Source organism: Molossus molossus, unplaced genomic scaffold (genome assembly GCF_014108415.1).
Source record: "Molossus molossus isolate mMolMol1 unplaced genomic scaffold, mMolMol1.p scaffold_m16_p_2, whole genome shotgun sequence".
NCBI classification, from domain to species: domain Eukaryota; kingdom Metazoa; phylum Chordata; class Mammalia; order Chiroptera; family Molossidae; genus Molossus; species Molossus molossus.
The window spans coordinates 66,338,623-66,355,094 of NW_023425355.1; the positions used below are offsets into that span (position 1 = coordinate 66,338,623).

The 16,472-nt window shown below is 38.0% G+C and overlaps 1 protein-coding gene across 1 annotated transcript in view; it reads right to left on the bottom strand.

Annotated features, from left to right (window-relative positions):
- Window positions 1-4,504: 4,504 nt before the first annotated feature.
- Window positions 4,505-16,472, bottom strand: part of HS6ST2 (heparan sulfate 6-O-sulfotransferase 2) — a 467,845-nt gene continuing 455,877 nt past the window's right edge. Inside the window, 1 exon segment of the mRNA XM_036271595.1 lies at window positions 4,505-5,339. Within this exon segment, the coding sequence (XP_036127488.1) occupies window positions 4,505-5,339 (835 nt within the window).

The following is a 16,472-nucleotide window of genomic DNA, read 5'->3' on the forward strand; positions in this document are numbered from 1 at the left end:
ATAAATCACATAATTACACTAGTTATTTGGGGGGAGTGAGAGTTGTGTAAGTTATTTCACTTTTTACTTTACACACATCTACACTGTTTTAATTTTTTACAAGCATGTGATCAAACATACACACACTGAAAAACTAATTTAGCTTTTAACTACACTCTCTGACACAGCATTTGGTTTAGATTTCCATTATCCTGAGAGACAAGATCAGATTCTTCCCTGTTCTCAAGCCTAATGCGTTGACTTTCATGTAAATATATTCAATACATGTTGTTTGTGTTTTGCTATTGGGAAGTATGTTGTTTGAATCACACCTCTGTGTTCTCTCAGACTCTGGGATCATTATAAACTCTGCCAAGATTTTACTGTTTAGCAAGTTTTGATTGGCTCTCTAACTCAGGGGTTGACCAATTTTTTTCTCTCAAGGACAAGAAAGTTAATATTTTAGGCTTTTCGAGTCATAATATCTCTGTTGCAACTACTTCTGCTTCTATAGTGTGAGAACAGCCAGAGAAAATATGTAAAGAATGTGCATGACTGAGTTCCTAAAAAAATTATTTACAACAGCAAGTGGAGGATTGCCTTTGCCCTAGGTCCATAGTGTTTTAACCCCTGCTACCCAGGACAGTGTCCCATATTGAGAAACAACCGATTTACTTTGTTTTTAAGATATAGTCTTGGAAGTTCTGGAAGTTTTGAACATTTGTGAAGGTCTGATTGATATGTTATGAATTTATTTTAGAATTTTTAAGGTGTTGATCTAATTAGAATTGCCTTATCCCACAAAGCCATGGGGTTACGTTTGGACTCAGAATACATTGTGTTTTGTTAGACTATTTACAAACACTTTGTTTTTGTTTGCATAGTTTAATCCTTAGTAAAACTGAGATAGAAAGAACTCCTATCTGTGGGTTGCACATCACCTGCCCTGGACTACTCTGTTGGTGTCTTCTGTGTCTCAGGCATGGGGAAATTATAGTTGTCTCAAGCCTATCATGTGATGATTTTGTGCTTCTTTTACCACCCCTCACCACAGAAGAAAATCATCCCTCCAAGTGTGACAAATCTTGTAGACTTCCCACCCCTCTACGGTAGCCCTGTTCTTACTTGGTTATAACTCTTACTGAAAATCCTAAGTCTTTGGAAACTGGGTAAATGAGTTATTTCTTTATTATACCTCCTCTCTGGGCTACCTCAGCCAATTTCCTTAATAACAAGTCCAGAACTTGTGATCTGAAGTATAGTGCAGGTCTTCTACCGCTTCCTCACTTTAGTAAGAGAGCCCAGATCTCCAAAAGTACCCTCTTTAAGGGCAAAGGGAAACAGCTTTTATTTTCTAACTATTTTAAGCTCTTGGCCTCCATGGTCCTATTCACCATTCCTCCCAAGGAGCTGTGGGGTGCTTATACAGTCAGGACCTTTGGCCACTCCATTATTATTCAATAAACAGTTGATGGAGAAAACTTTCTAAGTATAAATAGTTTATAGGCTGGGGTGTAGTTAATCCCCCAAATTTGTAGCTTTCTTCTCTCTAATCCCATGAAACTGATATCTAAATTCTCTTTGGAAAAAGACAAGGACAAATCATCCCCATCTATAGTCTTAACCATATGTTTGGAAATATATAGAACACAGTGTGTTCCATAATTTTAAAACCAATATTTTATTGCTTACTTTTAACCTCTCTCCTGTGGACAGAGTTTATAGACAAGAAATAAGTACTATTTTTCCTTCCTGCACGATCTCAGACATGCAATTATCTATTTTAATAAATTTTAAATTAAAACAAACATCCATTGCATAGTATAATGGTTTGGATGTTTGTGCCCCTCCCCCCCAAGTTTCATCTGTTGAAACCCTAATCCCAATGTGATGGTGTCTGGATGTAGGGCCTTTGGGAGGTAATTAGGTCATGACTGTGGAGCCCTCATAGATGGGGTTAATGCCCTTATAAAAGGAGGCCAGACAACTAGCTTGTTACTTTCTGTCATGTGAGGACACAACAAGATGGAATTCTGCAATGGAGAATAGGGTCCTCATCAGAACTTAACCATGCTGACGCCTCAATCTCAGACTTTCAGCCTAAAGAACAGTGGGAAATAAATTTCTATTAAGTCACCTGGTTTGTGGCATTTTGTTAATAGCAGCCCAAGCTGACTAAAATATATAGCAAACCTTGTCTTTCATTGACAACTTTGTTTTACTCAAAAGAGGAAAGAGTGTGGATTTCCAGAGAGAAGAAACCAAAGCTAAGGCCATTTAGAATGGGTCATCTCATTTCTGTGTCTGGTGGCCAAGAAGAAAAAAGGAAACCCCTTGAGAAAAGAGAATTCTGTCTGTGAAGTCATAATGTCTAGAGGCTGCAAACCTTAACTAAAATAACAAAATTACTTGAGGCCTGCAATTTGAACTTTATTTCATATCTATTGTTAAATAACACAAAACCAGTGAATGATTTGTAAAGCTACACCATTGGACAGATGTTTACAGTAGAAATTATGGAATTTACATGATGCTGACAAAAAGATATATTTATAATATCCCTTATATACAATAATCAGTACAGACAGAAAAAAATGCACTTCACTTAATCTCTGCAAACCATGCACACCACGGCAACAACACAGAATGATCTTCTTTAACAAGCTTTTCCACTGGCTCAGACTTCATCCTGTTTTCTAATAGTAACTGTCAGTTTTAAGAGTAAACATTATCAATTAAAACTGAGGAAAATTGAAATACCACAGTGATCTACAAAATTTTTATTTTTAAAACACAATTTACACAAAATAGTTTTACTCTAAAATACTTTGACTTGAAGATGTGTTTTATTTTTTTAATTCCTTTCAGTTTTTCAGTTCTCAGAATCCCTAGGACTGCAATACTGTCAGACAAAGCAAAATTTAGATATTTTGATACAACCTCAGAGTCAAGAAATTTTATTTTTAAACTCAAATACTCAGCTTCTTGTCCAGCTTGTGGCCATATTATTACACATGAAACTAGATCATGCAAATGAGCAGATTGTACAAGATATGACTTATGGTCACCCTTCTAAGCATGGCCCTCCTGAAAACAAATCCCACTTGTAGTTGCCTTGTTTGACTGACAGCAAGGGGTTAGGATAAATTCTTACAAAGTACAGCAAAATCTGTAAAATGCAAACTTCTTGGAATCACAATGCTTTATAGTACAGTGGGTTATGCACCTTTTTCCCCCTGTTCAATTCATAAACAATATCCTAAAAGTATTTATGAATAGACTTGCAATACTTTCCTCAGTTTATATGCTGTATTTAATCTCACTGCAGAACACTATTTCCTTTGGTTCTTTCTTAAAACTAAACCTTGTAGAGGGTTAACCCAAATCATCAGGGTACAGCTTTAGGTGTTAGTGAATAACTATGGCTAGCCTAATGCTTATTTTACCATTGTTTTTCTCTTTCAATTGTCTATAAGCTATCAATACGAAAAAGAAATAATGGACTAGAAATAGCCAGCCCAACTGGAAACATTATAATTAAAATGTACAAAAAGTAAATAACAATTCATTCACATTTATGTTCAATTCTATTTGATCGAGAATAATTTCAGCAATATTTTTAGACACATTATCCTGTTCAAAAATTTCTTGATAAGGCCCTCACTACACAAATATTGATAAGACAATGCTATGGAAAATCTTGACTTTTATCCAGGATTATATATCACAATAAATTCAGCAACACACCATTTAGATGACAAAGAAAGATTCTATAAATGGATTAGTTTGAAATGAGTACAACTCAGAAGCCTTAAAATGAATGAGAAACAGCACGAATGCCCAGAAAATATCTGGAAATTAGATCTTTATATTGGCATTCTATTTAGGGGGAAAAGGTGTTTTGTTAATATGAGACACACCCTGTTTAAAACCTTTGAAGAGTAGAAGGCAGAAAAACTAAAATTTTAAACATCTTTTAAATAACAAGATATGAGTCCTGTTCTACTCGAAAAGCCAATATTTTATATAAAGATACCCATATCTGGGAAAGACATTTTTGAAAAAGTATGTGTTTAATTTTAGTTTTTTATGTTTATATTCAAGCTTACCCCTGAAAACATTTTACTTCTAAGATTGAGTTTTAACACTGTATCATAAATTAAGTCAATTTTTTAGCACTAAGTCAATGGCTAAATTTTGTTTTCATTCTGTTTTTGTAACTAATTTAAGAACTTATTAAGATATCTAAAGAAAAATTTCTGGTGAGTCTTATTTGGTATTTGGATTGTATAAATACTCCTGCAAACAAACAAACAAAAAAGACAAATTAATTACATTTTGAAATTTGTTTTACTCACACACAGTATAGTATTTAATTGAAAGGCAATTGTAAAGGCAACATCTTAACTCCTTTTTGCTTCCAAATTTAAGGAACTAGGATGTGTTTGGACATTCTCATCTTTTCAGATTTGCCATATTTTTACTGGCGCTTTGGGAGGAGTGTGCAAAAGCCTTTGGGGGCCATTTAACGCCATTTCTCTACACTGACTATGTAGTCATTGGTGAAATTGCTGGTGTTGCTATCGCTCTGCTCTCGGCCTGGGTTCTGCTTCTGAATCTGAATCAGATTCTGAGTCACATTCTGATTTGCATTCATATTTGGGTTCTGACTTGGTTTCTGATTCGGATTCTGGCTCTGGACCAGCCTTTGGCTCTGGAAATGGATCTGAAGAAACCTTCCCTTCAGAAATTTGCGTTGTTCCTGACGCTTCTGCCTAGCTTCCTGATGTTCCTTCTGCCTCATAAACTGATACCTTTGCAAAAAGAGGTCTTTTGCATAGCTATACAATTCCAAATCCAGAAAATTCAGTCCCTCTATTCGCTTTTGGATTTCCTCATTTATCTCTACACTAGAGGCCCTAGTGGTATTATATTGGGTAAATGGCAAAATAAAGTTCATGTTGAAGGCTTTCTCAAACAGATACTGGGTCTTCCGCTGAAACTCAGTTAGGCCAAAGAATGCCATGTGCTTCAGATTTGATTTGGCACTTTCTAGAAGGACCTTGTTTCTTTGCTTTTCGGGCATAACAGAGAGGTTGTAGCAGCCTACTAGGGTCAGGTCAGAGAGCATGCGCACCTGGCGGTTGTTGGCTAGATTATAGGGACAGTCCATGAACTCTTTCAGTGGGCAGCCAGACCAGTCATCACCAGTGTAACAGCTGGGCAGCTCTTCAGAGGTTGGGGGTCTTCCATCACAGACATGCAGTGATGCTTTCCAAGTCGCGCCTCTCTGGACATGCCTCCACTCACTCAAGTACCGGGACACCGGGTCTCGAAGGATGGTGATATAGTGGAAGTTTCTATTGAAAAAAGCACAAAGACCAACAATCAGGGATCTGGATGACATAGTGGCATCAAGGAGGTGCATGGTATGTGTGATGTTCACTGGCTAGTAAGGAAGGCAGAAGAGGAATGATGGAGATCTGGTGGCATTTGTGCTGCCAACTGTGCTTTAGTATCCTCTCTGAGTTTCACTAGCCTGTACAGATAGCTAATTAATTCACCTAACTTTCTGGTATGAAAAGTTTAGGCCTAGACATTGGCCTTGTCATTCTTCACTCCCCCTTCTCCCTTGTCCTTTATCTCTCTCTCCAACCAATGACAAAATCCTTTCAATGATTTTCTAAGTAGGCAACCATTTTATTTCACACTCCCACCTCCAAACCCCCTTTAACTAATCATGAAATGGAGACTCAGTGAACGTAAGTGATTTTCTTGAAGTGATAAGGAGTTGATAAGTGAGCATAAATTCTAATCTATCTTTCTAAATATACAAAACCTTTTTCTCCAATATCTAGTCTAACCAGGATATCTTATTAAAAAACAAAACCTCATTGAAAGAGTGTCTGATGTGCTATCTTTGATTTTGGCTGTTGTCATAACATCATGGTTTATACATTATGGAAGTGGAAAGTAGAGATAGACAGAACAGCCCAGGGCCTCCAGAAATAAACATTGTGCTCAATCACTGACTGAAATGGACAGAATATCTGCTAACGCAAGCTAATACTTTGGTTTCAGTCTCCCCACACATGACAAATTTCTCTGATAGGAAAGTTAACTCTATAAGTATCAAAATACCCCTTTTCTTTACCCACTGAAAGGACACCTGGATGAAAGCAAGAGCAGAGGCTTAGTTGTATGACTATCTTCACTTTAAAACTGCAAACTGATAAAGTTCTTTGTTCAAATAGCAAAGTAGCAAACATTTAAACCACACACACACACACACACACACACACACACACAGCAGATATATATACACCCAACACATCCCAGGAACGTTAAGGCTTATTATGTGATCAGGTATAGGTATACTCAAGGAGAGAAACAAGTTTGGGGTGGGCTTTTAATAACAAATGAGTTTCCACTCAGGGGCAGTGGATAAAAGATGAGGTCATAGAGGGGCATATTGTGGAAGGAAAACAATAATAAACACTGAATGTTAGCATTTAGTTCTTTAAAGAAAGCTTGGGAAATGGCTTGAAGCTTTTCTGAAGTTTATGCATTTCCATCTGAAGGAATGGTATCTCTGCACACATGCATGAGGAGCCAGAAGGAACCAACTCTATCACCCAACTGACTGAGTCTATTGGCTGATGTCCTCCAAGGAAACTCTTCTCCTAAGTCTTGGCCTTTGAGCAACTAGGGCACCCTAGGAGCTCTCCTGTAGGCCTCTATTCTGTTCATGGTGTTTCCTCCACCTGGTGTGACATTCCTTCTTTGACTGGAAGATTCTACTCATCTTTCAAGTTCCAATCCAAGTACTATCTTTCTTCTGAGAAAATTTACTCCAACCCTTGTTGTCAGCCATCACCTCTTCTCTGTGTCACATAGCACTTCCACACTGAGTCTGTGTTAAAACACTTTTGATACTGAATTGTAATTACTTGTTTGTATTTCTGTTTAAACTGTTTTCTAGAACAGGGGTTCTGTGCTATTTTTCTAAAACTCTCATACCATCCAATCCAACTTTGTACCTTGGCCTTTATACCTGATACAAAGCAGAAAATCTGTAACTCCTTTAATTGCTTATTTAATTAGCTATTCCAGAGATTTGGGAAACTAAGAAGGATACGCCTGGTTATAGAAAAACTGCATAATCTTCTAAGTGTCTTGCAAAAATCACAGAAAAAAATTTAATCACTTCAAATACTTTTCTGGAATAAACAAGCATGGACACAGAAGCATCTGGGAATGAGAATGGAGAGGGGACCAAGACCATCTTCACCTATCTCACTGCTTCTCCTAGGACCTGATTTAGCTGGTGCCACTAAAATTCATCTCAATAAAGACACACTGCTAATGAGTAGCAGCTTTTGTTCCCCAGCAACTTTTATCAGCAAAGGTGACCACTATTCCCATGGGTTCTGTTCTTCCACCCCTAATTTTGGTATTCATTCATTCAGTACATAATTATTGAGTCTTTATGCTACACCTCAGGTGATAGCTTAGTGACAATTAGTCTGATTATTTGAGAAAAAAAAAGAAATGTATGAAGTTCAGTGACACATTTGTATTAATCTTTCAACCAGCTTTTCCAGGCATGCATTATAATGGAGGCTGCTGGGTGTTTTAAACTATCGTAGTGGAGTCGCCTTCATGCTTAGCTGACAGTCCTTTTTCCCTAGTATGTTTTACTGATTTAAGCCTACAGTGACATCTTCTGGAAAATCCTAGAGTGCACCCCAGTGCAAGTCTGAGGCTCTCATTTCTAACAACTGTTCCTTACCTTTCAGAGCAGATTAATCACAACCACCAGCATGCCAAGACCAACGCTTTGTAAGTACCAGACCCACATGGAGAGAGAGAGGAGGCACCACAAAAGGCAGAGGCAGACATTCAGAGAATCTCTTATGTTCTTGATGTGTGACTCTTTTCTCTTGAAAGTCCTAAGCTGAGGGCAGCCCAATGTGGGCAACCTCATTCTCTACACTGCAGGGATTATCATGGCAGCAAGAGAAATTTGAAGAGCCTACACATAGGCATGCATGCACGTGCGCACACACACACACACTGCCCTGATGATAACAGCTACCCTACGTTCAGGTGACAATAGTTCTGGAGATGCAGTGACTGCCAACAGCCCCATTCTTCCAGGGAATATAGGCCCAGAGGCCCAGATCGCCACAACTAGAAACACTTGATTCTGCTTGAAAAATGATCTCATAAGATAAAAGTAAGATATGCTGAAGGGTAGATCTCCAAGAGTGTCCAGTGATCTCCCAAATTGCATAGTGTGTGGGTATTGGGGAGGCAGTTAAGAATAATACCTGGGAGGTTTAGTTGGGTGAAGGATTCAGGATGCACATTCTTCTGAGGGAAGCATTGTTAAGGAAATGTCAGAAAAGCAGTCTTCCCACCCACAGCAAATGAGAATATGAAAGCCCAACCTTATGAGAATGTATTGGGAATCAAATAGGCTCAGGGACATGAGTGACATTTTTCCAGTGGTCAATTCAGTTCAAGCACCTAATGTATGCCTGGCACTGAGACAGGCATGAGGGGACACTGATGGGAGTAAGAGGCGGAAACGCAAGGGGAGTATTTCAATGTAATGTGCTGTTAATGTTACAGCAAGTACATCAAAGCAACTTGAAGTGATTCTTAGCCTAAACTGACAGAATAGAGGAAGACTTTCTGTAGCTTTATTTTGAAAAATAAGAAAGAATTAGATGAAGCAAGAATAGTGAGATAGAGTATGAGGCAGAAAGATTAACATGAGCAAAGGCACAGAGGCACAAACTATCCTATTGTCTGTGGAAGAGGTGCAGTGAGACATCTTACTGGGAATTATGAGGTATGGTAAAAATTGACGATGAAGGAGCAGCAATGAACCTGGTTGTGGAAGGCCCAAGATGCAATATTTAAGAATTTAGACTTCTGTGGGCAACAGGGAGGCCTTTAAAAGTTTTAAACAAGGATGTGTCATGATGAGATCTGTCTTTTAGAACGATCACTGTGTATGTGTGTGAAGATGGAATTAGATAAATTAATTTAGGTTAATGTAGAAAACACGACCAAAGAAAGGAGGCAAACTAAAAAAGTATTTGAGAGGTATAATTAATAAGACTTTGTGACAAAATGAATGTAGGTGAAAGAAAGGAGAAGTGGTTAAGGATGCCTCTCAGGTCTCTTACAGAATGTTTGAAGTGCCTGTGGGACATTTAAAAAGAGAGTTGAATGGATAGATCTAGTATGCAGAGAGTAATCTGGGCTTAAGAAAAAGATGTGTTGTCAGCAAAAAGTGGTAGTTTGAGATCGTGAGGACCTATTTATGAATTTTAAGATTTTCCACACATATGGCTTCAGATATTTAAAAGACAGCATTTAATACCCTGAGGTTTCTCTTCTTTATGGTAAATATCATTTTCAACTATTCTCTACACAGTTTCAAGTCCCCTCAGTGTCCTCTTTGTCTCTGAATATATCCCACTTTATTGGAACATGCCCTCCAGGCACAGTCTGACAAGTAACAAGTAGGGACAGTCTATCCCCACTCTCATTCTTGACACCATTTCCCTTAATGTGGCCTCATACCACATTGGCCTTTTTAGCAGAAACTCGACACCCCTGACACACAGTCAACTACATTTTTTCATTAATCCATATATATGACATTTTGAAATCAAGTCTACATTGTCTTAGCCTAATGTAGTTGATTTGTGGCCCTGTTTCTTTTTGTTAGAGTAAGTCTAAGCCTTTCAAAATGCATCTGAATTCTGATCATATCCCCCAATATTATCATCATATCTTGTAATTCCTTTCAGTAATTCCCATATCCAGGCACTGATCAAAACAGGACAAGATGCAGGTGAAAGTAGGTCTGGGGTAGTTGCTGGGAATCTCCTTTCAGTTTGACATAAACCCAAAGGTTGCTACTGAATGGACTGATTTAATTTTAAACAAGTGAGCCAAGTTCAGCCAAAGGAAAACCACACTCAGCCTGTTTAAGTCAGTAGTATTTGGATGGAAATACCTTGTGACCAAATATGTCACTTAATTTAGTTGACCAGGAGTCACATCTTTAAAATAGAGTCACGACTTCCCATCAATCACCTGGGTTAATGGCCATTATTTTATACTCGGTATGCCCTTACAGGCAGAACACAGTGAAATGTTTGCTACCCTGTACAAGTCTAAGCCAACTTCTTCCTCTCACTGATAAGTAACTGAGGAAAAATAGCAACCAATGAAAGAGTTATCCAAGCAAGAAACCTGGGGGTCATCCTGACTCCTCTATCTTGCTCATCACTAACATCTGAACTTTTCCCAAGTCCTGCTGACTCTAGTTCTTTTTTACCCCCCTGACTCTGATTCTTAATAGCTCTTGAGTCCATCCTTTCCATTACCTAGTGTCAGGCCCTTATCACTTCTCTCCAGGATCACTGTAGCAGAATTTTGGCCCACCTCCCTGGCTCCAGTTTCACACCCACTCCACACCTCCATGTGGCACATATCTGACCTGTCATTCCCTAGTTAAGACATCTCAATGGATTCCTATCCACTATGACATGAATTCTAAGCTCCTCCACATGGTAGATACAACCTTGTGGGGCTTAGCAACCACCTTTCTTTCTCTCCCTTATCTCTATCATGTATTTTCCTTTTTTTCCTGAATGAATTTTCCATTTCTCCTTCCCTGCCCCTGAATCTTGAACATTTGGCAATATCTGGAGACATTTGCTTGTCATAATTGGGGGCAAATGCTACTGGCATCTAGTAGGATGAGTGTCAGGATGTTGCCATACATGCTACAATGCAGACAAAGAATTATCCAACCAAATATCAGTAGTGTCAAGGTCAAAAAACTCTGCTCAATATTCTATGTCCCAGGCATGTAAAAGTAATGTTAATTTTCAAAATTGATCATGAGCAATGATTATACAGGCCCCTTTCCTTTTTATATGGAATGCCCACACTTTTGGATGGTTTCTATCTGTCTTTTGCAGGTTATCTAGAAAATCCTTTAAAACTCAATTCAGAGTCTGCCTATCCCATGAAACCTTCCTTAACCTATCTTGGAAGACTTAACTGCCCTGGTATTCCTCTGTTCCCACTGCAGTGGTATTTTTCCATTGTGGCATTTAGCACAATGTGCTGAGATTGTATAGTAATTTCTCTGCTTCCCCCATTGTACTCTGGAAGGGCAGGGACCTTGTATCATTTATCAATGTAATGTCCTCTGGACCAAGCATGATGTTTGGCATAAAATTATTGATTAATAAAAGAGTGTTGAATGAATGTCTGCAGCAAAAACATCAGAGCTTAGGATAAGCTAGGAAATGCATATATTTTTTGATAAGGAAAAGCCACTAGATGTCAGTATTAAACAACAGATATATCATTTTATATCTGTGGTGGAATATTTTAAAGAGATCTAACTATAAAGGATATCAAGTAATATTTAGTAGCTTCTTCTGACTTTTTGTGCAGTATCCCACTGTTAAAGAAGGCTGGGCAGTTTAAGGATATTAAATGTAAGTAAACAAATAAAAACTAGAACCATATATTTTTTTCATTTTATTTTTACAGACTATCTTGCAATGAGTACCTGAGTTCTAAGTCATGCAACCCTAGACTGTCAGAACAAGAAGACATCTTTGAGATAGCAAAACATCTAGGTCAAACTTCACTTTAGAGATGGGGAACTCAAGGCCCTGAGAGAGGCAATAATTTGCCCACAACTAAGGCCTATATTTTTAATAGACCTTACCTTTGTGTAATTTCCTAGGACAACAAATAAACCAGGCCTGAAAGAGCTCACTAACCCTCATGAAGGGAAAACATAAAGCTGTTGTTGAGAGAGAGCACATCCTTATACCAATTGCATAGCCAGGAGCTGGGGGCGCTTGTGCCTGGCACTTATACATTAAATCTCAACAATACTGTGAATCAGATAATATCACTCCCATTTCAAGGATGAAGAAACTGAGACTCAGAGAGAATGAATTCACTCAGAATCATGCTACAAGTTAAGTAGTGATGTTTAGACTTGAAACCTGGTTATCTCTGACTTTAAAATGTGTATTCTTCCCATTCCAGACCTGGGACACAAATTCGTAACTTCTGCCTTTACAAACAAACTATAGAAGTGGTTCTAAAATCATGGCCCCTGAACCAGTAGCATCAGTATCACTTAAAAACTTGTTAGAAATACACATTGTTGAGTTCATTTACTAAAGTAGAAACTCAGAGGTTGAGCCTGGCAATCTCTGTTTTGACAATCCCTTCAGGAAATTATAATGGTCATGTTTGAGAACCACTGTCCAATACATGTGGCTTCAAGATCAAAAGTCTCTCAGAGATCCCATGGAATACCCAGAGTATGGTAAGCCAAATTATCTCCTAAGAGCAAGTCTGAGCTCCTCGCTGTACTCCTTAGACAAGCCCTAAGAATGCCCATTTCTATCCAGGGAAAGCCCAGGGAACTTTACCTGAGCAAAGTTATGATTATCATATTGTAAACATTTACTTTAAGGCCACTAGTTCATAAAAGGCCACAATAAGGTTTTTCTTGAACTACTCAAAGGGGAATACATATCAAAGCCATTATTTTTATGGAAGAAGGCCAGCAAAATTTTCAGTTAAGATCATAGTGGTGATCAATAAAAAGTTAATACAAGAAACAACTTTTTAGCCCAAATCAAAAGAATAAAGATGTTATTAAACCTGTAGCTTAGTGTTTTTTTTTTTAAGCTGAGTCTTTGCACATCTTGTCCTTAGATCAACAACAAGTGGTAGAAAAAGAACTATAGTTGGTCATAAGTAAAGTCTCTAAACAGTGGGAGTTATATATGACATTAAGTCATTAATGCTGAAGGTCTGGTCTCCTTCCTCAGTTAATGATGTCTAAACCAACTGCATGGATCCTCCTACTGCATGTAAATGACTGAGATCAAATGACATTAATATATGAGCACAGACTAAATAAAAGTACAGGTACTTAAATCAAAGGGAAATATGTCTCCAATGGGACTGGATCCCTCAAGCCCTGGAGTTACCATTGTAACTGCTGTTTTTGTGTGGTGCATATACTGGCAGTCCTCAAAGAAGAGTTCCATAAACACTGTGATTAGCAGTGGCAGCAGTCTCATAAAAGAAGTGTAGAAGTTTGAGAGGGGACTATTTTGAACTCGGTGGATATTCAGTGTGTTGTTTTGGTACATTTGTCAAAACAGTCTCATGCTTAGTAGTCATGCTTTATCTAGTAAGAAAGATGAGCTGTCATCTTCACATAGAATGGGTTACTTAAAGCAGTGCCACCCATGGTTTTATTTGATCATCTTTACAACACTAGGAATTCCTAAATGACCTGGACACCGAACCTCTCCCTTTCTTCTTCAGGTTGATGTTATGAGCTAATGACTTTATTAATACCTTAATTAATTGATTTTCTCCTCTTTTTAACTGAAGTTGAAACTATTTCATGTATTGCTGGGGGACACTAAGCAGAGCACAAATGGGCTTTCATTAAACAGAAGGACATTTTTTTCTATATTATTTTTCTTCTCTTTCTTTTACAAAGTAGGAATATTATGTTTTCTTCTTCATTGCAAAGGAAGAAAAAGAGGATTTCTAATGTATGTAAATTCAAACCCAATGTGGAACTCTTCACACAATAAGTCTTGGTGATGTTTACTTCTTTTTAAAAGAACTAGTTCTCTTTCTTCTCAAAGCTCAATCTGCTCCAAAATACATAAATCTAAGGACTTTTGCAAACAGAGAAAAAGCTGATTTTTTTTTTAACAACATGTGAAATTCCAAGTTTTATCACCTGTAGTTACCAGCCTTCAGCCAGAGTTCACTGAATTGCTTGGCAGCATAAAAAGTTTTGCAGCTTACATGCCCCCTGAAATTTTTTGCACTCTGAAATTATTTTGTGAGTCTCGGTTCATTAATACTTAGTGTGTTTTTTGAGGTGGAAATAACTTCTACAGAAAAACCCCTTCGGTGTGTAGATAAGGAAGCAAGAACCCCTTGATGGGGTATAATCTGCCCATGGAACATGGAGACTAGCTCTGCCACTGATTAACAAACTCAGGCTTCTGACTTTACTTCCCAGGACTCCTCCTTCTCTCTACCTAGTACTTCTTAGCTTCCTCAGTGTTTCTAAATGGCACCCCCCCTGTCAAACTGTCATCCCCTGAGGGCTGGCATCAGGGATTGGAGAAGGGTTGGTTTTCTTCCTTCTTGCAAAAGAGTGGGCAGAGGTGAGAAGTGGTAAACTTCAACCCCCAGGGTAAAGGAAGAGGCTTGGAAAATGTCTAAGTGCTACTATTGGGACTACCATGGTTTATATCTTGCTCTTAAGATGAGCATCATTAGTATCTCTTGTCCTGGGAATCTCCTGTTCCTGTCCCATCTTTTTATTAGAAAGTATATCCACTATATAACACTGCATGTTCAAGGTCTCAGTTAGTAAGTTATAATACTGGTACCTTCATGACATTTGTTTCAGAAACAGGTATGCACAAGTTGGGGATATAGTATTCATTTTAGCCCTAGAGTTGATGGGCTTGGCCTTGGATTGTAAAACAGATATTTACTCAATCCATAATGAACGTACCAACTCTGGGTGATCCCAAAATTGCCACAGTTAGAGCTGTGGGCACAGTAGTGAGAAAGTCATATGTATATGTAGGCACCTGCTCTCAAAGAACTTAGAATTTACCTGGAGAGACAAGACCAAAATTCAGTGAGGAGGTAAAGGTTAAATGTAGTAAAGGGCTAAAATAACTGAAAAATGAGTTTGAGATGAGAAAGTTTATTGTGTGCTATGGTAATCAAGGAAGGCTTTATGGAGAAGGAGGAAGCTAATCAGGTCCTAAAGAATAGAAAAGATTTAAGTAGGTTTGTGGTGAGGAGGGTCGCAGACATTATGGCATGAGCAAAAAGTACAGCAGAAGAGCTACTAATAAATGTTACTATTTAATTGGCGCATAGACTGTCCCAGGCACTATGTTTGATGATTCCTCATAAAACCACATTAAACTGATGCTAATGCCTTCATTTTGGGGACAGTGAATGTAATGATTAAGAGGGTTCATTCATGAGCTGCACTATCCAATCAATATATAGCCACCAGCTAAATATGGCTACTGAGCCTCTTGAAATGTGGATAGTCCAAAATATGTGCTTTAAGTATTTTCAAGCACATGTACTAAGGTTTCCAAGATTGAGAGGAAGATTAAATATCTTATTTGATTATTACATGTTGAACAATACTATTTTTATTTTATTTATTTATTTTTTAAATTTTTCTTGATTTTTTAAATTTTTATTTATTTATTTATTTTTGTTACAGATGTTTCTTTTCCCCCCACTGATTCCACCCTACCCCACCCCCACACCCTGTCACAAGGATTGTTGTCCATGTCCATTGTTCATGCATACATGTATATGAGTACTTTGGTTTATCTCTCCCCCACCACCCGCTCTTCTGGGGATTGTCATTCTGCACCCCACTTTCATGTCTCTGGGACTACCCAATTCCTCAGACTGTTATGTACATTATATTCCAGAAGTTAGTTAGATCAGATGGTACTTGTCTTTCTCTGTTTGGCTTGTTTTGCTTAGGATGACAATTACCAGGTGCCTCCATGTCGTCTCAAAGGATAAGAGATCATTCTTTCTTACAGCTGCATAAAACTCTATTGTGTAAATGTACCACAACTTTTTAATCCATTCCTCTCCGGATGGACATTTAGGTTGTTTCCAAATCTTAGCTATTGTAAATAGTGCTACTATGAACATGGGGGTACATACATTGTTTCTGATTGGTGTTTCAGGCTTCTTAGGGTATATTCCTAGAAATAGAATTACTGGGTCAAATGGTAGTTCAATTTTTAATTTTTTAAGGTAACACCATATTGTTTTCCATAGTGGCTGCACCAGTCTGCATTCCCACCAGCAGTGTACTAGAGTCCCCTTTTCTCCACACCCTCGCCAACACTTGTTGTTTGATGATTTCTTGATGATGGCCATTCTGACAGGTGTGAGGTGATACCTCAGTATTATTTTCATTTGCATCTCTCTAATGATTAGTGATGTTGAGCATTTCTTCATATGTCTCTTAGCCATTTGTATGTCGCGTTTGGAGAGGGGTCTATTTAGTTCCTCTGACTATTTTTAACTGGGTTCTTTGTCTTCCTTTTGTTAAGTTGTATGAGCACTCTCTATATATTGGAAATTAGCCCCTTAACTGATATATCATTGGCAATTATGCTCTCCCATACAGTGGGTTGCCTTTCCATTTTGATGATTGTATCTTTTGCTGTGCAGATGCTTTTGAGTTTGATGTGGTCCCATATGTTCATTTTCTCCTTTGTTTCTGTTGCCTTAGATGATGTATCAATGAACATTCTGCTGTGTATGATGTCTAAAATTTTGTTTACTACATTTTCTTCTAGGATTTTTATAGATTCATGAGT